Genomic DNA, 24,486 nt, shown 5'->3' on the forward strand with positions numbered 1-24,486 from the left:
TACTGATATTATAATGGTGGTGAGTTTACCTTCCAGATTGTCAATCCAGGCGTTGGCTCAAATGTTTCCCAGCACAGGACTCATGTAGTGATGATGTGGAGGTTGCCAGGCCGGTATTAAGCAGGGCTGCTGTCTGTGCCAGTAAAGAATGGCCATCAGCCCCCATCTTTCTTCACTATCTTACCCTTTTGTTTCCCTCGCTGGCCCACCCTCCTTTTTATCCCTCTGCCCTGAGACAGTTACCTTTGCAACGTGTAACAGCCTCCAGAAAGAGACCCATTGCAGATGAGCAAGGTACACCCGAGCAGTCTACTGTCTCATCCCCCAACCTTGATAATAGCTGTTATCTAGACCCAACACTGGGTCAGCTCAGTGAAGTGGTGGTGAAGATGTGCCAGGGTACAGTGCAAGCCCCGCTGTGCTGAGCCCTCTGCAGAGATGATCTTATTCATCCCTCATGGCAACTCTATAACATGAAAACCCTGGTGGCATGGTGGTTAAGAGTTTGGCTGCTAACGAAGAGGTCGGCAGTTCAAGTCCACCAGCCGCTCCTTGGAAACCCTGTGGGGCAGTTCTACTCTGTCCCATAGGGTCGCTATGAGTCAGTAGCAACTCTATAACATAGATATCATCATTCTCATTTTACTAGGGAAGGAAGCCGGAGTGCACAAACAGTGAGCAGCTCTCCGAGATTCACCCAGACAAGATACAAATTCATACTCCCAAGTGCGTGCTCTTAAGTACTACATAGTCCTTGTTTCAAATGCAGGTGGAGCTTGCATTTTCTGTTACAAGGAATCAAAGCCACCTAAGCGTTTGCTAGGCCTCACAGCTGCCTCTCCCACTGACTTTTGATAAATCCAGTTTAACATCAAAACCGTTTTTGTTGTTTTATAAAGGATTTTTCTCTTTCATTGTGTTATGAAAATTTTCAAAGATAAAGAGAAGTTGAAATTTACAAGAATGTCTTACTATATATGCTTGATCATGTATCTATTCACCCATCTACCCCTCTAAAAAAAGAAAAACCACACCCATTGCCATCGAGTCCATTCCAACTCATAGCGACCCTATAGGACAGAGTAGAGCTGCCCCATAGGGTTTCCAAGGAGCAGCTGGTGAATTTGAACTACCAACCTTTTGGTTAGCAGCTGAGTTCTTAACCACTCTGCCGTCAGGGCTCCTCTACCCCTCAACCCACCCACAAATTATTTTTATGCATTTTAAAGTAAATTGCAAACTTCATTCTGCTTCATCCCTAAATATTTTAGTATGCATATGGTTCAAGTTTAATATTTGTGTGTAGTTATTTTTGAGAGAAAGCGTATCTGCAGTAAAATACACATATCTTAAAGATACCGTTTGATGAGTTGAAAGCCCATTTTTATAGTCCTCACCTCGCTGCCTTTGAGTATGGTTTTGGACAAAGTTCAAGAATTATTAGAGGGAGAAGGAAACTGAAACCGAAATAGTTACATAAAATTTACAGTTCTCAGGTTATCTGAATCTACATACTTGCACCACACACCCACACACACATTTCATGGTGATTTACAGTTACTTGTGTTATCTGGCTCAAAGGAGGAGTTGCGTTTGCACAGCTGGTATGTAGGCTGGGTTGGAAAAGAGGAAGCCTGCGTAGAGAGGGCAAGTCAGAAGACACTGTAATAGCCCAGAGAGGAAATGGACCAAGCCATGCTGCTGGCAGTGCAAAAGGAAACAGAGAAGTAAAGCTAAGCTGTTAAACATGTTCCATTTTCACCTGTTTGAAAAGAATTCGTGGGAACATCTGCTTCTGGCCAAGATAGAGTTTCAGGGACTGAATTTACCATCCCACCTGAAACAACACAGATTCATACCCGGAACATCAGGCAGCTGAGGACAGTGATCCCTGAGAGACAGAAACAAATGAGGTGAGCCCTCTGATCATGCTCACTGCCTGGAGTTTCTAAGCCATGGCACAAGGCCAGGGGACTTGGACGGGACGGAGACCAGCAGCCTCCCTGAGTTGAGGAGACAGAGCTGAGAGTTCAGAGAGACCAAGGCAGTTCACGTTCACAGGATAGAGCAGGGAAGAGGAGATTGTAGCACAGAGAGAGAGTTCCAGAGACCTGCAAAGGGTCCCCCCAGGAGTGTTCAGTGGAGTCCTGAACAGCACATGCGAGAGAGGCCGAGAACCAGCTGCTAGGATTAGATGGAACAGTGCTCAGAGCTCACACAGGCTGAGAATACTATTGCCACCAGCCAGACTAGAAAACCTCACAACTCTTGGGCATTGGGTAGAGTTCTCATAAGGGTTTTACAACAGTAAACCAAAAAAAAAAAACCAAACCCGTTGCCATTGAGTCGATTCTGACTCATAGCAATCCTATAGGACAGCGTTTCCTGCCCCGTAGAGTTTCCAAGGAGCACCTGGTAGATTCAAACTGCCAACCTTTTGGTTAGCAGCCATAGCACTTAACCACTAAGCCACTAGGGTTTAGACAATAATTAGACTCAGTTAACATGGCTCTCATAAAAAAAAAGTGCCCAACAAATCTTAAAACTAAGACGTGAAAGGATCGAACTATTTCCACAAAACTGCATCCCAGAAAAAAAACCTCAAAAGTATTTGTAGGATTACAGAAATATCCAGCATGCAACAATGTAAAACTGACAATGTCTGGCATCAAGTAAAGTTAAACCAGGCATGAAAAGAGACAGGTCAATATGAACTTATTATATGGTGAAAATCAGTCAAAACCACCATGAAATGGACACCCAAATTCCCTGCCATCAAGTCTGCCCTGACTCATAGCAACTCCGTAAGGTTTCCGAGGCTGTGAGCGTCTCCAGAAGCAGACTGCCACATCTTTCTCCCGCAGAGCTGCTAGTGGTTTTGAACAACCGACCTTTCAGTTAGCAGTTGATTGCTTTAACCACTACACCACCAGGGCCCCTTAAAATGGACACAGATGTTAAAATCGGCAAAGAGACAAATTATCACTCTCAGGAAGGAGCGAGGTAACGTTACTGCAGATTCTACAGACATTTAAAGAATTTTAAGTTAATATTATGAACAACTTTATGCCAATAGACAAATTCTTTGAAAGACACAATCTACCAAAGCTCACTTAAGAGGAAATTGATAACCTGAATAGCCCCATATCTATTAAAGAAGTTTAATTTGTGGTTAAAACCCCCTCCCCCCAACACACACACACACACACACACACACACACACAAACCAAAAACAAAAATCTGCCAGGCTTCTTCACTGGTGAATTCTACGACAAAGAAACATTTACCAAATAGTTACACTTAGAGAAAATTAAAGAGGACAACTTCCCAACTCCATTTATGAGGCCAGTATTACCCTGATACCAAACAACACAAAGATATTACAAGGAACTAAAACTACAGACTAATATTTCTCATGAACATACCAAAAAAACCATTGCTGTCGAGTCAACTCCGACTCCTAGCGACCTTATAGGGCAGAGTAGAACTGCCTCATAGGGTTTCCAAGGAGCACCTGGTGGATTCAAACTGCCAGCCTTTTGGTTAGCAGCCGTAGCACTTAACTGCTGCGCCACCAGGGTTTCCCCTCTTGAACATAGATGTAAAAAATCTAATAGAAATTTAGCAAATCGAATCTAACAATATACAAATGGATTAACATTTGAAAAACAATGTAATTCCCCATATTAACAAATTAAAAAAGAAAAACCATATGATCATCTCAAAAGACTCATTAAGAGCATTTGATAATGTCCAAATCCATTTCTTAAAAAAGTCTCTCCAAAGTAGGAAGAGTATAGAACTTCTTCAAACTGATAAAGGGCATCAATGAAAAAACTGCAGCTAACTTCATAATTAATGATGGAAGAGTAATACCTTCCCTCACAAGATCAGAAATGAGGCAAGAATGCCTGTTCTCACTGCTTCTATTCAACCTTGTACTGGAGCTTCTAGCCAATGCAACAAGGAAAAAAAGAAAAATAAAGGCATCTAGATTAAGAGAGGGAGGCCTGTCTTTTTTCTTAGACCATATGATTGTCAATGTAGAAAACCCAATGAAATCTACAAAATAGCTGTTAAAATGGTAGTTTGGCAAGACTGTAGGATACAGCAATATTACAAATACAATTGTATTTCTAAGTACTAGCAGTAAAGAATCAGAAATTGAAGTTTAAAAAATATATATTTTCAAGAGCATCAAAAAACATTAATTACTTAGGGATAAATTTGACCAAGGATGTGAAAGACTACAAAACATTGCTGTGAGAAATTCAAGAAGATCTAGAAAAATGGATGCGTGTGTAATGTTTTGGAAACCCTGGTGGAGTAGTGGTTAAGTGCTAAGGCTCATAACCAAGAGGTCGGCGGTTTGAATCTGCCAGGCGCTCCTTGGAAACTCTACGGAGCAGTTCTACTCTGTCTTATAGGGTCGCTATGAGTTGGAATCGACTCGACGGCAGTGGGTTTGGGTTATGTAATGTTTGGAAGACTCAATAATGTTAAATGTCTATTCTCCCCAACTGAAACTGTAAATACAATGTAATCTTAATATTCCTATAGTCTTTTTGTAGAAATTGACAAACTGTTTCTAAAATTCATATGAAATGCAAAGAACCTAGAGTAGTTAAAACTACTTTGAAAAAGAAGAACCAAGTTGGTGGACTATCACTTCCTGATTTCGATACTTATTATAAAGCCCTGGTGGTGTAGTGATTAAGAGCTTAGCTGCAAACCAAAAGGTCGACAGTTCAAATCCGCCAGTCGCTCCTTTGAAAACCTTATGGGGCAGTTCTACTCTGTCTTATAAGTTCGCTATGAGTCAGAATCAACTCAATGGCACCTAACAACAACAACAACATAAAGCCATAGTTAAGACAATGTGATATTGGCATCAAGGCAGACAAATATATCGACAGAACAGAATAGAGAATCTGAAATAGACCCAAGTATATGGACAAATGGTTTTTGGCAAAGGTAATTTGTCACAGGTACAAAGGCAAATCAGAGGAGAAAAGACACTTTTTTCAACAAATGGTGCTGTAACTGTTACACAGTAACTGTTAGATATCTGTATATATAGTAATGAACTGACAGACACATGGGGATCACACCATATAACTCCAAATTTGTCATAGATGTAAACGTGAAAGCCTAAATCTATAAAACATCTAGGAGAAAAATATTTGTAACATTGATTTAGGTGAAAGTTTCTTTCGTTCAAAACCAAAAGCACAGTCCATTAAAAAAACTAATTGATAAATTGGACGTATTCAAAATTAAAACCAAAAAAGCACGTTGCTACGAGAATGAAAACATAAGGCACAGTGGTTAAGTGCTAGTGTGCTAATCAAAAGGTTGGTGGTTCAAACCCACCCAGCGGCTGTGCAGGAGAAAAGATCTGGCAACCTGCTCCTGTAAAGATAACAACCTAGGACACCCTATAGGGCAGTTCTACTCTGTCGTGTAGGATTACTGTGAGTCAAAATTGACTCCACAACACACAACAACAGCATTCAGAATTCATAAAAAAACACAAAATTCAGTAATAAGAAAACAACCCAATAAAAAATGGGCAAAGAATTTGAAGACACTTGGTCAAAGATTGTTGTTGTTAAGTACCGTCGAGTTGGTTCCGACTCATAGCAACACCTTTGTTACCACAGAACGAAACGCTTCCTGGTCCTGCACCATGCTCACAATGGCTGTTACGCTTGAGCCCATTGTTGCAGCCACTGTGTCAGTCCATCTCGTTGAGGGTCTCCCGCCTTAAAATCGCAGTGAGGTACTACTATATACCTACTAAAATGGCTACAATTTAAAAAATAAAATGACAATACCAACTCTTGGAAAGTATGGAGAGCAACAGAAACTCAAACAAGCTGCAGATGGGAATGTAAAATGGTACACCATTTTGGAACACAATTTGGTAGCTTCTTAAGTTAAACTCACAAATATCATATGATCTAGCCATTCCACTCCTAGTCATGTACCAAACAGAAATGAAAGCCTAGTATGGGGAAAGGGGAAAGTAGGCCTTAGTGTCAGCACATCTGGGATGACTCCTAGAGTCCCTCCTAATGGTTCTGGGGCCTTGAGGCTTCATTTTATCTGTAAGATGGGAAGAGATACCTTTTTTCTTTTTCAGGATTGTCGTAAGGGATAAATGACAGCTGATACACAAGGGACTTGACCCATTGTCTGCCACAAAGAAGATGCTTAATAAACAGTTGTTATCATTAGTGCTGCATCATAGCCACCTGCTCATTTTCAAGCTTCCTTGGAAGGCTGCCCAGGGTGGGAGTCCAAGCTGGGTGTAGAGGCACTGGAAGCCAAGGGCCGATGGGTGGAGGCACAGGGAGATGAGTGTAGGCTGAGGGGACCTTGTCAAGACAAAAGACATGTTAACCCACATGGGTCGTGAGTTAGGGTCCCACACTGTCTGCTGAGCAGTGCTACTCACTAGTGTTTGATCTGGGGCAAGTCATCCTCTCTAGATCTCAGTTTCCTCATCTTCATACTGGATGCAGTACCAATAATAATAATGGCAAGAACACATCCCTTATTTGGTTGAGCTGAAGTTTAAATGAATTTAAGACTTGTGCAGTACTTGGGATGGTGCCTAGCACATAGTAAGCACTCCAAAAAACATTTTAAGTATCTTTGCTGTTGTGGTGGTGTTTGTTGTGGTTGTTACTGTTAAGAGAACTCTGTTTGCGTCCACAAATATTTACTTTGATAGTGCATTTAAAAAGTGGGTGAAATGTACAGACCACGGCATTGTTCAGTTCAGAATGAGTTGATCAGTGAAACAACAATGGGAAATCCAATGTTCTCTTCACGTGGCTTCCCACGAATCTGTCCCTCCCCTTAAAACCCATTTGAGGCACTGAAATATTCCCTTCAGAAGTCCACAAAATCAAATTCTCAACAGATGGGCTATCACAGAGGAAGCAGGGCTGAACTAACAGTGGACGTCTGAGTTCTGAAAGTCTGGGGTTTCTCATCTAATGGAATAGGACCTTGTAAGCTCCATTCATTTATTCAGGGCACAAATATTTACTGCACACTCAGTGAGTCCCACACACTGGGCTCAGAGTGATTGCTCAGCCATGGTTCCTGTCTTCCAGGAGCCCCGATACCAGTGGTGAGATTGACAGACTTTTAGGAAGCATCCCAGGTGGGGTGCACCCAAACAGAGCTTAGAGGGGACTGACCGATGTGCTCCAGCCCCGGAGGTCCTTTTCACAGAGGTGATAGGAAAACTTGTTCTTTAAGAAAGAACAGTAGTTCTCTAGAAAAAGAAGGGGGGGGGGGTGGCATTCCTGACAGAGAAACACCCCCTGAGAAAACGGCCCAGAGAAGGGAAAGATCACAGAAGCTAGGAGGAAGCTCAGAGGGTTGGGGGGTGAGGGAAGCAGAGGACTCTGGGAGAATGGCAAAGACCTGCCATTATATCCTTTCAGCCTCTGAGGATTCCATACTTTATTCAATGCAAGAGCAGTGAATGCAATCGCTAGTCACTGAAAACATTGAGGTGTATTTGTGTTTCAGAAAGATTACCCCTTGGACCTATGAACTGAATGGGTGTCAGTGCAAAAATCTCAGTGAGTTCAAAGAGTAATATGTCAAGGGGTTTTGTGTATATAGCTATTCAATGCCTAAATATCTGCTCTCTTGACTTATCAACACATGCTGAATAACTGTACATTTTTCTCACTGCAGGTACCCTTGCTTGTGTGAATACCAATAAAGGTCAGATAATTGCAAAAACTCTTCCTGTAAGACATCCAGAATCATCGCTCAAGGACTCCACGTGGCAGGAAACATCAGGATTTGATGCTACTTTCTTGCCTACAGGCCAAAATACATATAGTTGATTTTCAGAGCGTTCCCATATAATGGTTCAAAGGGAGGTAACAATTTTGCTTTGCTGCAAGGCTTGTGTGCCAAGGAGATGTATTTTGCCTCTGCATATTCAAAATTGCCAATAAACTATTCTTGTTGGCAGGTGAATGGGAATCTGAGTGCTGCAACCTAGCACTAACACGTGATTAGATTTACGGAAAAAGTGAAAAGAATCAGGCCTCCGACCAATTTTGGACCTTTACGATTTTACTACAGATGGTTAAAATCATTGACTTGTTTAAAATTTTTTGAATTCTGGAAAAATTCAGTTGAAACAATCTAAATGTAATAGGCTATGTGATGCTACATGTGTTGGTAATAACAATGAAAGAGTTGGGAGAATTTTTCAAAGGTGAAAGTGTAATAATGAAACGATTGGGTTCTTATTCCTCAAAGAGTTGGGGCTAAAACCTCTTGGAGGTTTATTGGCCATAATCCGGTCCACTGAGTTTTTAAAGAAATTATTGTCATGCAGAACACTGATCATACGTGATCATGTGGGTAGGGCATTTCTGAATTTCCCAAAGGTGGCAGGTGGCTGAGATCCAGGACCACACTGGAGTGGACGGTCGGATGAACAGGACTCCACTTTGTGACACTTGGTCCCCAGTGGGCTATGAAGTATAGCAGGCCTCCCAAAACAGGGGCTGTGTATGGGACCCACAGACTTCCCCAGAGGCCTTCTGAACTCCCTCAGAGGACGGAGGGGTGCGGATGTTGGGTGTTTGTATGTTGCAGATGTTGAATCAAAATTGTGCTTATTATTTCATGATTTGAGTTCAGTCTTGATCCTTTTGCTCAACAGACCGGCAGCTCTCCTCGTATTATATACCAGTCCTCTCCTAGCACATGGTGTTCAGTCATCAGTATTTATAACAGAGTTTAACTACAGTAGTAATTTTTCATATATAGACCTAAAACATTTTGTTATATTGGAATCAAAGCTCTTTAAGAGGTTAATAGAAATCAAGAGAAGTTCATTGTTCTAATGGAACAACAAATATGGCTACATCATTTTAATGTCCTTACAATCTGGGCATCAAGTAGAATGGAATCTCAGCTTTGCATTGTCTGATTAAGGTTGCTAAACTTCCTTGGTGAAGAAAGAGCATCCAGCCAATTGCTCTTATCCACAACTGTCTCTGCTATGTGTCTTTTAGTGCCACAAATAAAATCAAATTGCAGAAATTGTGTGAATTTCATGACTTTATACTACAATTGTTTGGAGGTTACAGGATATCCCACTCCCAAAATAGAAAGCAGGAATTCATTTAGTCTATCAACAAACACTTAGAACCTGCTGACTACACTCCTCTAGGCACTGGATTACAGCAGATAACAAAACAAGAAAACCTCTGCCCTTGTAGAGTTTATGTTACAGTGGAGGAGAGAGACCATAAACAGGATAAATAAGCTAAATGTTGAGTCCACTTAGATGCTTCTAAGTGCTAACCAAAAGGTCAGCAGTTCGAATCCACTGACTGCTCCTTGGAAACCCTATGGGGCAGTTCTGCTCTGTCCAATAGGGTCACTATGAGTCAGAATCAACTCGACAGCAACAGGTTTTGGTTTTTGGTTTTTAAGAGGTAAATAGAAAAATCAAGTAGGGAAAGGGAATGATAAAGGACTCAACGGAAGGTAACATTTGAGGATAAAGTCTGAAGGAGATGAGAGAGCAAACCATGGTGGAAAGTATTCCTGGTAGAGAGAAGAGCAAGTGCAGAAGCAGGCGTTTGCCTGGAGACTTAGAGGAACAAGAAGGAGGCCAGCACAGATGTGTCTTAGTTCCTAGTGCTGCTGTAACATAATACCACAAAGTGGGTGACTTTAAAATACGGAATTTTATTTTCTCACAGTTATGGTGGCTAGATGGCCAAGTCAGGTTATTGGCCATATTGATTCTTTCTAAGGGCTCTGAGAGAGAATCTGTTCCATGCCTCTCTCCTAGCTTCTAGCAATCCTTGGTGTTCCTTGGCTTGCACCTGTGTCCATAGGGACATGGCCATCCTTCTCTCCAACCATCTGTGTCTGTTCTCTTTTATAAGACACCATTTGGATGGAATTAGGACCCATCCTATTCTGTTACGACCTCATGTTAACTGATAACACCTTCAAAAACTTCATTTCCAAACAAGGTCACATTGACAGATACCAGGGATTAAGACTTCAACATAGCTTTTTGAGGAACACGATCTAATCTATAATGAGAAGAATTGGTGATTATTCAAAAGTGTATGTATCTCTCTTGGCCCTTGACCACCATGTATGCACATTCCCCAGGGCAGCCCTGTTCCCAGCAGACCAAGAGCATAGGCGATATGAGGGGCCCAGAGGTGGGTCTGGAGGAGGAGAAAGGTTGTCCACCTGAGTGCACCCCATCTTCAACCATTTGGCTCATAAAGGAAGGGACCAACTTTACAATAAATTTTTCTCTCTTTTGAAAATGTGTCACATTATATACCTCAAGCCATGCTGAAGCCATGGGTTTTGAGATGTGCAACATGAAATAATTACAACATTCTTCATCATGCTTTAATCTTTTTGCAGAGTGTTTTCTCTATTATCCTTCGTTCACTTCAGTAAACCTGAGGGTAGCTAAGGCACCATGTACCTGATGAGCAAAAACCCAAAGGGAAGTAGTCCAAAGATGAAGCACTTTGATCACATTAGTTATTCTCACTCTTAAAACAACCCATTTACCACTCCCTTTATATTTTTTATTGCCCTCAGAATTAAATCTGAACTCCTTAGCCTGCAAGTGGCCTAGCCCTCCCCTACCCAGTCTTAATCTCAGCCATTCCTCCACTCATTTCCTGTGTCCTCTTCCAACCACCAATTTATTCAGTGCACCTGAGAGTTGATGAGAGCTCCCTGTGTGCATTGTGCATTTCCCCTACCAGAAATGCACGGCATGAAACCTCTATGCCTGGCAGGCCTCCTCCTTCCATGTTTGGTGGACAGTGATTCCATTGATCCCTTCTGCCTCGTGGGTGGAAAAGGAAGACGAGGGAATAGGAGGTTAACATCCATATAAGCTCCATCCTTAAGAGAGGACCACACCATGACTGTGACCTGTCAATGCACAGCAACAGCACCCAGTACAAAATGGGGCCCAAGTGGCATGTCAGAATCTGGCCAATGTAATAAAGACTTCCCCCTTGGGTAAAGGAGTGGGGAGGACGAGAAGAGGGAGGGAAAATAGAGGATGGGTCCTAGAGGGATTCCTCTCTGATTCCTCAAATCTTCCTGACTTGTGAACCATTTAAGGAAAACTTCCTGAGCCAAAACATGTAAGCAGTTTGGGGTTGCCACTGTGATTGTATTTCACTGGTGATGCCCTAGTCTGGAAAGGTTTGCTCATGTCAACACCAATTTCAGAAGTACTGATTTGACCCAGCATTTCCCCAAGACAAAGAGCTTTGCTAGACACTTTTTTTCTCTTGAGAATTGAGTGTGTTCTTTTTACATAGGAACACTTCGTCACTATAGAAGGGCTTGGACTAGTAGCTGGGAAGCAGTGAGGAGATGCCTAGAAGAGTTCAGGCAGGGGAGGGGAAGACTGATATGGCCATGGCAATGATAATGGAGATGAGGGGAGACTGGCATGTGTCTGAGATTGGTAGATGTGTCTGAGATGGGTGTACTTGATTTAGGGAGAAAGGAGAGAAGATAAGGAGGCCTCTAGCCAACCCAGGCACCATGTCATGCCACAGACTCTGGATGGGGCACATGGGCTGGGGTTGTGGGTCTGGTAGGTTGTGCTCAAGCAGGCCCCTCTCCAGTCTCTTTCAGAGGGTCCTCAGAAGCCACTGTGACCTGCATCTGTGTCCTGTGAAACACCTAAGAACAATTCCCAAGGGACTGAGAACCAAGTACATCAAAGCCCTCCAACTGTCCCTCTCCTAACAGATGTCATGGAGCTCTCCACGGACAAGTAGAACACCAGGTCCTAGGACAGGAGCCAGCATCCATGTCATAACCCCCACCCACATCTGTATTCCAGCACCAGGAGGCAGCACTGGGTCCCCAGCTCAGCAGGGATAATGCCAGGAGTCAGCAAGATCCAAGCAGGGTATAAAGGGCCTGCTTGGGAATGTTCCAGTAGAAAGGACTCTCTGAAGCCCTGGAGGTACAGAGCACCCAGAAAGAGCCAGCAGCCTTGCGTTTCTGTACTCACCACAGAGCTGCCTGCCTGCGTCCCTCTCCACCCCTTCCTCCCTCTCTCTTGTTCTTCCTCCCTCCCTCCCTCCCTTTGTTCCTCTCTCCCTCCCTCCCTTCCTTCCTTCCTTCCTCCCCGCCCCTTCCCTTCCTCTCTTCTTCCCTCCCTCTCTTCCTTCTATCTTGCCTTTCAATAAACACCGAGGAAGCTACTCTGAGCCAGACCCCATGATGGGTGCTAGGGATGAAAGGATGAGTTATGTACAGTCCCTGCCTTCAAATAACCCAGTTTTTTTTTTAGTAGGAGAGGGACACATGGGAACAGCCAATCACATTGGGTGTGACAAGTACCCCAATGGGGGGAAGACAGCAAAGAGGGAGGGAAGACTGAACTTAGCAGGGTGACAAAAGTAGGGAAAGCTATCCAGGCAGAGGAGCGACACTTGTTAAGTAAGTGCAGGGGGCCATCACTTACCCAGAACTGTCTGGAGCCCATTCTCTCTGCAAATGGAAGAAGATGCTTGTCAGTAGCTGGGTTCCCAAATCTGAGACTGCAGTGTAGATGGAGAGACTTTGAGCAGCCCAAGGCAAGACAGAAATATGAAATTCTAAGCCATATTTGCCCCACACATTATTCCCCTATTCCATTTCCTGAGCCTGGTCTCACTGAGCCTCCCAGGAACAGGGCCAGTACTTTCTGTCCTACCTGCCCCAACACAGGCTGGAGCCAGGCTCCCGACAACCACTGTCCTAGGGATTCTTCCCCTGAAGCCTGGGTGCTTCCCTACCCTCCCTCAGACCACATTGTGGACATGGTTGAGTAGGCCCAGGAAAGGAGAGGGCTTGGCTGAGGCACAGTGTGGATCATGGCAAAGCCAGGGTCCCACTGGTGTCTTTTCTCTAGGATGGCATTTTCAGCCTCTAGTAGGTACCTCTCAGCCTCTTCCCCTGTCACTTGCCCCATTCCAAAAACACTGACCTGCTGGTATTTCCCCAAGCACACCACTTGGTTCCACTCTCCCATGCTTTTGTGAGACCTTGACCTAGAAATCCTATTCATCCACCAAAACCCAGCTGCCTCCCATGAGAAAACTTCTTAACCACCTCACTGCCCTGGAGAATGAGGGAGATCATCCCCTAGACCTTGAACAAATTCCTCTTATTGCTGTGGTCACTTCACATTGTGACCCATGGCTTTCATGACTGTACTCTGTACTAGGCTGTCAACTCCACGGGCTACATCTTACTCATTTTGGGATCTTTAGGCCAGGGAATGCAATATGAATGCAGGAAAGTTTGTTTAATTGAACTAAGTCTGCTCCAACATGACCAGTAGAAAACTCTGATCAAAGGAAGGACAGAAGATTCCAGATCACAGGGCAAGGCAGGATGTGAGCTGAAGGGAGGTTGGGGTTTGTGGCACCTGACCCAGAGAATGAGAGCATGGTTCTGAGTTGTCTGAAGTCTATAGAAGGACCAAGGGGCCAGGATATCAGCCCCAAAGAGTCAGCAGGTTGAAAAAGGCCCCCAGAAGAACTATATGAAGGGCCTCAACTCAAACTTTGCAAACATTAGTTCTGTTGTGGTGCCTCCCGTTGTGGCCCAGAAAGTTCGGTCTCCTGCCGCTCACCCGAAGCGCATGACTACTGGATGCAAGGGTCTCTTTTTCCCATTTTCACAGAGCACATCCTTTTCTTGGCCACACAGCAGGCCCACGTGGTCAGCGCATTGCAAGTGCTGTCTCAAGTTGTGTATTTTGGGAGCAGCACACTAACCAGACTCATAGATCTCTAAAAAGACTGACAGGGCACAGGCTGGGAGAATGCAGCTGCCCCCGTCTCTGTGAGGAATGCCCAGGATGTACCATCTGCCCAGGACCTCAGGCTCAAACCCTTCCAACCACTGGGGAATCCTGAGTTTCTAGATCTAGGTCTGCTACCCACCTTGGGCTCTCTCTTCTAGCCTGCTAAGCCCTGAGGTGTTGAAACAGGTCACCCCCAAGAAGGGGTGGATTAACCAGTAAGCAAGTTATCCACAGGCTTACAGTAAGCAAGGAACACACGGGTTTACTTGTGCTTACTAATATGTAGTGTACAATTTCATACAGGTTTTATCACATCTTTGAGGTAGTGAAAAATAGGTGAAATTGTACATTACAGGTTGGGAAGTAAGAAGCACAAGTAAACCTGTGCTTACCTTGCTTATTGGGTAATCCATCCCTGCCCCAAAGTAGAAAATTCTGAAAGAGTCTGCTTACCCAATGGCTAATGGGCAAAGTCCTGATTGCCAGGAGGACTGAGCTTTCCTAGGAGAAGCTCAGAGTACCTGAGAAGATGCCAGCCTGCAGTAAAGGAGGGCTGTGAGCAGAAGGTGGGGTTCTTGGCATGTTGTTAGTGAGGGCGCAGCTGGTCAAGCCCCAGACCTGAGAGGGAGGTAGAGGAGCAGCTCAGAAGTCAGGCTAGGGGCAGTGAGGCCATGGAGAAGACAGGAGATATGCTCGTGCATTCTGCCAAGGGCCTTTGGGGACACACACAGCACTGGGTGAGAGCCACAAATAAGTAGGAAAGGTAATGGCCTGGAAACTAGAGGTTGGAGTTTTGTCCAAAATAGTGTGCGTCCTACAGCAAACGAGCCCACCTCAGAGAGCTCGGGTTCCCGCATTGTGACATGGGCATAGTGACATCGCCCACATAAATTCTCGGGAGGTTAGGCGAGGTCACAAAAGTTAGAGAAAGCAAAAGCGTAACTAGAGCAGGGAGGTGTTCAATAACCCCTTGTCTTTTTAAAAACTGATGACAGTGGTGGATTTCTAAGGTTCCTTTCATCCCTGTGGTCTAGGTACCCATGGCACCGACATCGGGGCAAGGGGGCATCTAGCAGAGCTGCCTCCCTGCTCCTCTGATGCTAGTTTCCTGTACCATTTTTCTCCCCTTGGGCTAAGCAAGGAGCCCTGGTGGCACAGTGATTCAGACCTCGGCTGCTAACGTAATAGTTTGAATCCACCAGCCGCTTCTTTGCTGCCACTAAGTCAGCCCCTAACTCATGGCAACCCCAAGCACAACGGAATGAAAGGCTACCCAGGCATGAGCCATTCCCAAAATTGGTGCGGATTGATCTGTTGTGATACAAAGGGTTTTCACTGGCTGATTACTGAAAGTAGATCACCAGCCCTTTCTTCCTAGTCCATCTTAGTCTAGGAGCTCTGCTGAAACCTGTTCAGCATCATAGCAACCTGTAACCCTAAGGGGCAGTTGTACTCTCTCTTACAGGGCCACCATGAGTTAGAATTGACTCAATGGCAACGGGTTTAGTTTTTGGTTTGGGGCAAAGCAAAGCCACATGAGTAGTCAAAAAGCCTTCCTAAGCATTTATAGGATTCAGCCACACAGCATTAGTGAGCATTCCTGAGTCTGTCTTAAATATCGGACCCTGGCCTGGGGGCACATGTGCCTGGTCTCCTAACCTCTGCACACACGGATCCCTCAGAGACTTTCCTCATTTCACAGTCAAGGGACAAAGGCTCAGAGACACCCAGCGACTGGCCACATCACACAGCTAGTGTGTGGCAAAGCTAGCTTCACCCTCAAGTAGCCGTAAGCCCCACATCTGGCCCTCCTTCATTACAGCCCAGCAGATGATTGCAGCAACAGAGGTTACACTCCTGTATCAGCAGACCAAGGCATAAAGCACCAAGCTTTTATCCCAATGTGGTAGAAAGGAAATGTCTGCCTCATCCTCGCTCATGGGAATCAAAGGCATGCCTGGTGAGGGGGAAGCAGGGACTCCACTGGAGTTCTAGAACCAGGGCTGTTGCAGGGGCTAAAGTTCCTCACTACAGGACCCCACTGCAGCTCCTAGTCTGTGGCCTCCAGGGATACATCACCCCCAGTGGGGACTGCTTGTGTCCTGCAGATGACCTCACCGTTCTTTCTTCTATGGGCAGCCAAGCAATAAAAGCCTCACTTCTAAGAAATACGACTTAGAGAATGAGAAAAGGTAGATGCAATTTCCTGGTGAGCAATTTCATGACCTCATCACAGTCTTTTCCTGGCATCAAGGACCTGAGCCAAGAGAGCTGGAACAGAAAGTCCCACATGGAAGGCCGGGTCAGAGTCTGGCTCAGGGAAGTAGCCTTGCAGGAGTGTCTGGGGCCTCACAGGTCCTGTCAGGGCTGTGGTTCTGTGGGGAGTTTCCTGGCCATGACAATTCGGACTCTGGTGGCCTTGTTGACACTGAGTCACCTGAAGCCCAAGCACCAGCCGCCTGAGCCCCTCTCAGATCAGAAAGTCCATGGAGTGGAGATGAGATGGAAGAGACGTGCTGGTGAGATGTGGGAAAGGAGCTCAACGTTCAGGCTCTTTGATAATGGCCTTGCTAAGCCTTGTTCCTCAGGAGAAATTCACCTATAGGACAGGGGGTTATGAAGTGGTGAGAACTTCTAAGGCAAAAATTCTTATGCTCCTCTTGTTGTTAGCTGCCATCAGTTCAGCCCCCAACTCATGGTGACCCCAAGCACAATGGAATGAAACACTACCCAGTCCTGCACCATCCCCAAAATTGGTATGCATTGAACTGTTGTGATATAAAGTGTTTTCATTGGCTGATTATTGAAAGTAGATCTCCAGGCCTTTCTTCCTAGTCCGTCTTAACCTAGAAGCTCTACTAAAACCTGTTCAGCATCCTAGCAACCTGTAAGCCTCCATTGACAGATGGGCAGTGGCTGTGCATAACACGCACAGATCTCCTGCAAGGAAGGCAAGAATTCTACCGCTGTACCACCAGTAGCCTCTCATGATCCTCGTACAGATGGGGAATGTGAAGTTCAGAATAGTTGAGACTTGTCTGAGACAAGGCAACAGGTGAGGGTCCTGAACGAGAACCCCTGGGTGCCTGCTACAGGGTGCAGCTCCCTCACCTGCTGCTTTGAGGGTCTCAGGGCCCATCCAGGGAGCAAACACTGGAGCTCTGAACCTCAGCAGGACCAGGTGTGGGCCCCGAAGGGCTACAGTTATGGGGGCTCTGGCCAGATGCCACACCTGAGCAGCCTCTTGGCCATGGACAAGCTTCCCAGATCACGGGTTCTTGTGGCCAGTGTGGCGCCCATTCCTGAGCTGGGAGGGTTCATTTTCTTTCCTGTGCTTCCTTGTTTTGACCAGATTTTCTTTATTAAGCAAGTACTAATTTGATCATTTAAAAAATAAACATAGAGAGTTGTTGTAATTCTTTAAGCTACCCTGGTTGAAAGAGGCTTTGCGTTGAATAATGTCCAGGTGCTCCTGATATCCCATATCCCTGGCTCTCATGATCCTGATGCTGGGTTCCAATTTGGCCCCAACCCTGGGCCACCCCAAATGTCCCCAGTGACTTCCCAAAAGCAGTACAACTGACAGCCCACAAGCCCTGCTGCACCACAGCAGGGCCGGTAACCACTGCCAGATCTCCCATTGCTCTCCAGGCTCTCTTCATGCTGGGCAGAACAAATCGGCCTCCATCTGTCTGGGTGGGACCACTGGGTAGTGCAAATAGTTAACACGCTCAGCTGCTAACCAAAAAGTTGGAGGTTCAAGTCACCCAGAAGTGCCTTGATAGAAAGGCCTGGCAATCTACTTCTGAAAAAGCAGGCTATAGAGCACAGTTCTACTCTGCATACATGGGGTTGCCATGAGTCAGAATCAACTCACTGGCAACTGGTTGGTTTGTTGGTTGGTTGGTTGGTTGGTTGGTTGGTTGGTTGGTTGGTTGGTTGGTTGGTTGGTTGCATTGGTGGGTGGGTGGGTGGGTGTCTGGGTGGAAAGGTAAATCTTTAAACACATGCTCTGGAACTCTAAATGCTTTCCCTTGAGTTCCATCCTAAGAAGGATGACCTTTCTAGCACGATGGATCCAGTAGAAACTCAACACCCACTACTGAAATGACCCAGATACCTTTCTACCCTCACAACAGCTCTCTTGGCTTACACATCTTTTGACATTTAGTCTGATCTCCTAGGTACTACTTTAGTTTCAAATTCTGTCCACATGACTGGTATTGGCAAGAGGCACATACCAGGTGGTTTGAACATGACTCTGGAGGTTGAAAGACCCAGGAATGAGTCCTGGCTCTGTTACGCATTGCACGGATCATATGTCCAACTGGGACGAGTCATTTGACTGCTGAGTTTCCTCACCTATAACATTGGCAAATGTGGAGTAGTCTTGCACAAAGTTGTGAGAATTAAAGATAATAAATGCAAATACTTAGCATGGTACCTACCACCCAGCAAACTCTCAGAAATTAACTAATATAATGTTGTTGTTGTTAGGTGAAAATAATATTAATAAGGAAGCTCAACTATTTGATTAATGCTGCTTGGTGCAGAGGTAAGAGAATGGTTCAGAAAAGACAGACAATGAATTCGAGTCTCATTTATACCACCAAATGACTTAGTGGCTCCATGTAAGAACAGTCTTCTCTATAGCTTCAATTTCTTCATTTATAAATTGAGGGACTCAAAGCAAATGGTTTCTAACCTGTTGCCATCAAGTCGACTCTGACTCCTGGTGACCTCATGAGTGTCAGAGTAGAACTGTGTTCCATACGTTTTTTTTTCCTTTAAAATTTTTTTGTTTTTGTTGTTGAGAATTTACACAGCAAAACATACACCAATTCAACAGTTTCTACTGGTACCATTTAGTGGCATTGATTACATCCTTCAAGTTATACAGCCATTCTCATCCTCCTTTTCTGAAATGCTCCTTCCTCATTAACATAAACTCACTGCCTGCTGGGGTTCCCATCCAATCTTTCTAGTTGCTATTGCCAATTTGATCTTATATAGATAATTCTTAAAAGAGCATAATGCTCAGGGCAGACATGTTTAACTAGTTAAGCTAAATTATTGTTCAGTTTTAAGAAGATTTCAGGGAATATTTTTGGTTCAAAGTTCAAAGATTACCTCAGGGCGCACCATAGGGTTTTCAATGGCTGATTTTTCAGAAATAGGTCACCAGGGCTTTCTTCCTAGGTGCCCCTAGGTGGACTCCAACCACCAACCTTTTGGTTGGCAGCAACCATCTTAACCATTTGCACCACCCAAGGACTCCACAGGAAACAAAAATCACCCTCAAATGGGTGATTGAGGAGAATTCAACGCAGGGTTATTTACAAAGGCGAGGGCAATGTTCAAGAAAACCAACAAAGAATGGTATAACAAACCCAGGGCCAGCAACAAGGGGTTCTTTACCACTCCTCAGCCTGGAGGGGCAAGGGAAAAAACAGTCACCAGAACCTGGCAAGTGTTCTACCTGTGGGAGAGGACTGCAGGACAGAAGATGTGACCTTGAGAAAGAAGCACAGCTACTGCCAAACCATGGCCTGGCAGAGATAACAAATACCCTGACCTCTCTCTTTTCCTGCCTTCCGGTGTTTCCAACATCCCCTCATTGTCCAAAACAAAGCTGAATTTATACAGCAAGGAGCTTCTTGATAAAATTGTTAACAGTTACCCTCCTGGAACAGAATGTAGTGTGAGGAAGGGGAGAAAGAAGTTCTGGAGGGGGAATGGCTGTTAAACCCAAAATCTTATTAAGCCTATAATATAACTTGATTTGAAGTTTATTTAATATATGATTTGCAAATCAGGCAACATTTCTGACTAGAGAGTCAAAGTATTGCCAAGAAAATAGAATTTCCAAAGATTCTTATACCCCGTCTTATTGACGTTACCATGGAAAAGGGCCAGAACAGTGTTTACATAATAGCAATTTACATTAAAACACAGCTTCTAGTCTTACCCTGAAGTTTCTCAAAACTGACTTTACATAGACAATCCTTCAAAAGAGCACAATGCTCAAGGCAAAAACAGTCTTTACTAATTTATCTAGACCATTGTTTGACTTAAGGAGCCCTGGAGGCATGGTGGTTAAGATCTCAGGTGGTAACTGAAAGGTTAGAGGTTCGAACCCACTAGCCACTCCACGGTAGAAAGATTTGGCAGTCTGCTCCCTTTAGTGCTACAGCCTTGGAAATCCTATGTGGCAGTTCTACTCTGTCTTACAGGCTATGAGTCAGAATTGACTCAATGGTAATAGGATCGTTTGACTTAAAGGTGATTTTTAGGAGGTCAGTCTGCTCAAGGCTCAAGGTTCAAAAGATCTGAGGGCAATGGCCTGGGTGGGTCACCCCAACTCCATGGACCCCAGAAATCTGAATTCCAGGGGAATTAAAACTGTTTCTTATGGCTAATGCCTAATGAGAAGGAGGCAAAGAAAATAAAATCTCAATACATCATCATTGCAGTGGTATTTTAAGGTCCAAAAGATGACTTTGAATTAGCAACACCAATGAATGTTTGAATTCAATTGGAATTTGTAATTCTTCCAAGTGAAACTGTACCAACAGAGGAAATGTGCCTCCACTTCTCTCATTTACCAAAAGTTAAAGTAATTATTCATTCATTTCCCTTCCTAAATAATGCATGCAATCAAGAAGGCCAAAGCTATTCCTACTTTACCTTGCAATTAATAAGCTTTTCTGAAAGTGAAGATAAAAAGGTGGTCTCATATTTTAATCATTATGCTTCAGCAAGCCACTTTATTTCTGTCTCTTAAGCGTCCGAAATGACCCAACTCCAAGGGAAAAAAAGTAATTTTTAAAAAATTAGGCTATTTTGATGAATTGCAGAGTTATTGCAAAGGGTAGTGATTCACTAGTAATGTGGAATTTCCAGGCACCTAAGTAGGACAGGCTGGAAGATTCCGGCAGTATGAATTAGACACCAACAATTTCCGATTAGTAATTGAATGGCCATGTGACAAATAAATCAGCCTTGGGACTCAGAAGAGTTTGAGAATGAGAGGAGAAGAGAGCAGGTCTTCAGCAAAGTCAGACACCAATGGCACATGAATAAGGTTGTATCCTTCATTCTTTTTAACTACAACAGACACTGAAGGCTGTTATGTACCAGGCGCTGGGTTACATGTTGGAGAACCAGTGAGGACAGAGGCACAGTTCCACCTCACGAGGAGCTTACAGCCTTGCAGAGGAGAAGAAGGCAAGTTCTTTGGTGGTAGTAAGCAAAAAGGGCTATAGACACATAGAATGTAGGTGCCAAATCTTAGCAAGGGGTGTCAAGAAGGCTTCCTGGAGGAGATGACATCTGAATTAATAACCAAAGAATGAAAAGGCATTAGCTAGCCATACTAGACAGTGTTCAGTGAAGCAGGAGCGAAGATAAGCAAGGTAGAGAATTTCGTAAAATGAGGTTTCAGAGGAAGACGATTGCTTTGAAGCTTTCTAAGTCACAAGCTTGGACTTCATCCTGAAGGCCATGGGAGTCATTGAGGAGTTTTTAAAGAAGTAACAAGATTAGTTTAGAAATATCACCCAGACTATGAAATGGTTGATAGATTGGAGAAGAGCAAGAGTGGAGGAAGTGAAAGTGGTTAGAAAGTGACCACTAGTAAGCCAAGCAAGTGAGAAGACAGGCGTGAACTGGCAGTTTGTGTGAAGTGAAGCTAAGAGTGTTGACCGGACTACCCACAAGATTGAGCTCATGCAGTTGAGTTCAGAAAAGTGTTAGAAGCTGAATCCAGGCAGAAACTCACCGAGATATCCCATACATGACCAAGAAAGGACTCTAGCTCCAGTGACTAGGCGTGTGGTGAATAAAGTAGTGTACTGAGAACCCATGAGATTTCCCACTGGCCATATGAAATCATCACAATTAACACACTTATAGGGTCACTACCAAAAAAAAAAACCCAGGGCCATCGAGTCGATTCCGACTCATAGTGACCCTATAGGACAGAGTAGGACTGCCCCATAGAGTTTCCAAGGAGCGCCTGGCAGATTCAAACTGCAGCTGTGGCACTTAACCACTACGCTACCAGGGTTTCCATAGCGTCACTGTGAGTGGGAATTGACTCGTGGCAATGGGTTTTTTGGCGCAGGTTACACCTGGTTTTCGCTTATTAGCTTTTTATTGTAACTATAGAAACACAGCATTTTCTGCATTCCCAGTATTCCAAGGATAACTAAGAATGAGCACTACGTAGTGCAATGACCTATGTTCCTTTTAGCCATACCACCACCATACGAGCATACCACAAGTATCAGAAACCTAGGAGGCATTCTCAACACAGTGTCCCTCTCCCTCACCCATAGCCAATCCATCACCAAAGCTCTCCATTTTGTTTCATAAAAACGAAAATTAACCATTTTGTCCACTTTTCTCCTTCTCCGCTGCCAGCTTCCTATATACTCATACATATTGTGTTTATTTCTGGGTTTTTTCTTCTGATTCACTATCCACGCATAAATAACATCCCATTTCAGTTATAGAGACTTATGAAGCATTAATTACATTTTAATATATGAAAGGGCTAGCCCTCCAAAATTGTTCTTTGTTTTCAGGACCTCCTGGTTAGTTTAGATGAATCTATTCTTCCAAATCAATTTTGAAATCAACTGGCTTAACTTCAGGGGGAAAAAAATGGCATTTTTATTGGGATAGCATTAAATTTATAAATTAAATTTGAAAATCAATTTGAAAAAACTGACAGTTTTATACACACACACACATATACTTGGGTCCCTGTGTGGCGCAAACAATTAACCGCTGGACTACTGGCTGAAAAGATTGACAGTTGGAACCCACTCAGTGGCTCCATGGTATAAAGACCTGGGGATCTGCTCCTGTAAAGACTACCATATTTTTGCACAAATGATGCATGCCTTCTAAGTTTGTTTGCCAACCATGCCCACCCCACTGAGGTATTTTCGTAACCGCTGCTAAGCCAATTTTTTCTACACATTGCTGTAAAAAAAAAAAAATTAGCATAATGTGCTTACAAAAATACCTCCAGTGGGAGAGGGCATGGCTGGCAAACAAACACAGAAGGCATGCATTGTTTGCATAAAAATACGGTACAGCCTAGGAAACCCTATGAAGCAGTTCTATTCTGTCGCATGGGATCGCTATGAGCCAATGGCACTTAACGACAGCACGTGTATACGTACATGGATATCCGTTCTTCAAGTTGATTTTTGTTTTATAGTTTCCCTCATATGGGTTTTGCACATTTTTTTGCTTGGCTTATTCCTAGCTATTTTATTTAATTTTTGCTGTTGTAATGATATCTATTTGTTATCCCGTTGTATCTTCTAACGGAAACCCTGGTGGTATAGTGATTAAGAGCTATCTATGGCTGCTGACCAAAAGGCTGGCAGTTCGAATCTACCAGGCCCTCCTTGGAAACTCTACCACAGTTCTACTCTGTCCCATACAGTTGCTATGAGCTGGAGTTGACTTGATGGCAATGAGTTTGTTTTGTTTTTAATATCTTCTAAGAGTTTTGTTTGTGTATATAAAGATTATGGATGTTATTTTATAAATCATTATATTGTTTGTAGTAGTATTTTTCAGAGATCCCTTTTGGTTTTGAAGATACACAATGATGTCATATGTAAATAGAGATAGTTTTACCTCTTCCTTTCCAATTCTCATGCTTTTAAATTGTATTGTTCAAAGCTTTCAGCACAATATTAAATATTTAAGGAGATAGTGGGCGTTGTCCTTTTTTGTGTGTGTGTGTGGAAATGTCTCTAAGATATTCCCATTAAATAAGGGTCCAGTTTTTGATATGAGTTATGAATTTTTCATTCAAGAAAATATCTACCTGCTCCTCTTTTATTAAGTTTTTTATTTTTTTCTTCATGAATCAGTGCTTAATTTTGTTAAATGCCTTTTTGGTGTTTATGGAGAAGATCACATGATTTTTCTACTTAGATATAGTAATATGCTGAATGATATTAATAGATTCCCTAGTATTGAACTACCTTTGCATTTCTGGAGTAAGCACCATTGGTCATGATGAATTTGTTTTTAAATAAGAAGTTGGGTTCTATTTGCCATTGTTTTATTTAAGAGTTTTACACTGATACTCACATGTGAGATTGGACTATAGTTACTTTTTTAAAAATTGTATTTATTTTGTCACTGAGACTATACACAGTGAAACATATACCAATTCGACTGTCTTTACATGTGTAATTCAGTGACACTGATTACATTCTTTGAGTTGTGCAACCATTCTTATCCTCCTTTTCTGAGCTTTTTTTCTCCCCATTAACATAAAATCACTGCCCCCTCAATTTCCTATCTAATCCGTTGAGATGTTATTGTCAATTTGATGCCATGTAGAAAGATCTTGAAAGAGTCCAGTGCTCAAGACGGACATTCTTTACTAGTTAAGCTAAATTACTGTTTGGTTTGAAGAAGACTTTAGGGGATATTTTTAGTTTAAAGTTTAAAGATTCTCTCAGGGCAATAGTTAGTTCAGGGGTTCTATACTGACTTTTTTACAATATATGTTTCATGACTTGGTACCCATACCATATTCGCTTCGTGTTCTTTTTGAAAGCTAATAGTTTAGGTAGCACTGC

At 43.5% G+C, this 24,486-nt stretch overlaps 1 protein-coding gene across 3 annotated transcripts in view; it reads left to right on the forward strand.

Moving 5' to 3' along the window:
- Positions 1 to 9,763, forward strand: part of COBL (cordon-bleu WH2 repeat protein) — a 370,310-nt gene extending 360,547 nt beyond the window's left edge. For all 3 annotated transcript variants that reach the window (XM_064290208.1, XM_023544235.2, XM_023544236.2), the window contains one exon: positions 7,723 to 9,763. In XM_064290208.1, coding sequence (XP_064146278.1) covers positions 7,723 to 7,740 — 18 coding nt within the window. In that variant the 3' untranslated portion in view covers positions 7,741 to 9,763. The remainder of the gene's footprint in view (positions 1 to 7,722) is intronic.
- The last annotated feature ends 14,723 nt before the right edge of the window (positions 9,764 to 24,486 follow it).

The sequence above is a fragment of the Loxodonta africana genome, chromosome 8 (assembly GCF_030014295.1).
Source record: "Loxodonta africana isolate mLoxAfr1 chromosome 8, mLoxAfr1.hap2, whole genome shotgun sequence".
Classification (NCBI taxonomy): domain Eukaryota; kingdom Metazoa; phylum Chordata; class Mammalia; order Proboscidea; family Elephantidae; genus Loxodonta; species Loxodonta africana.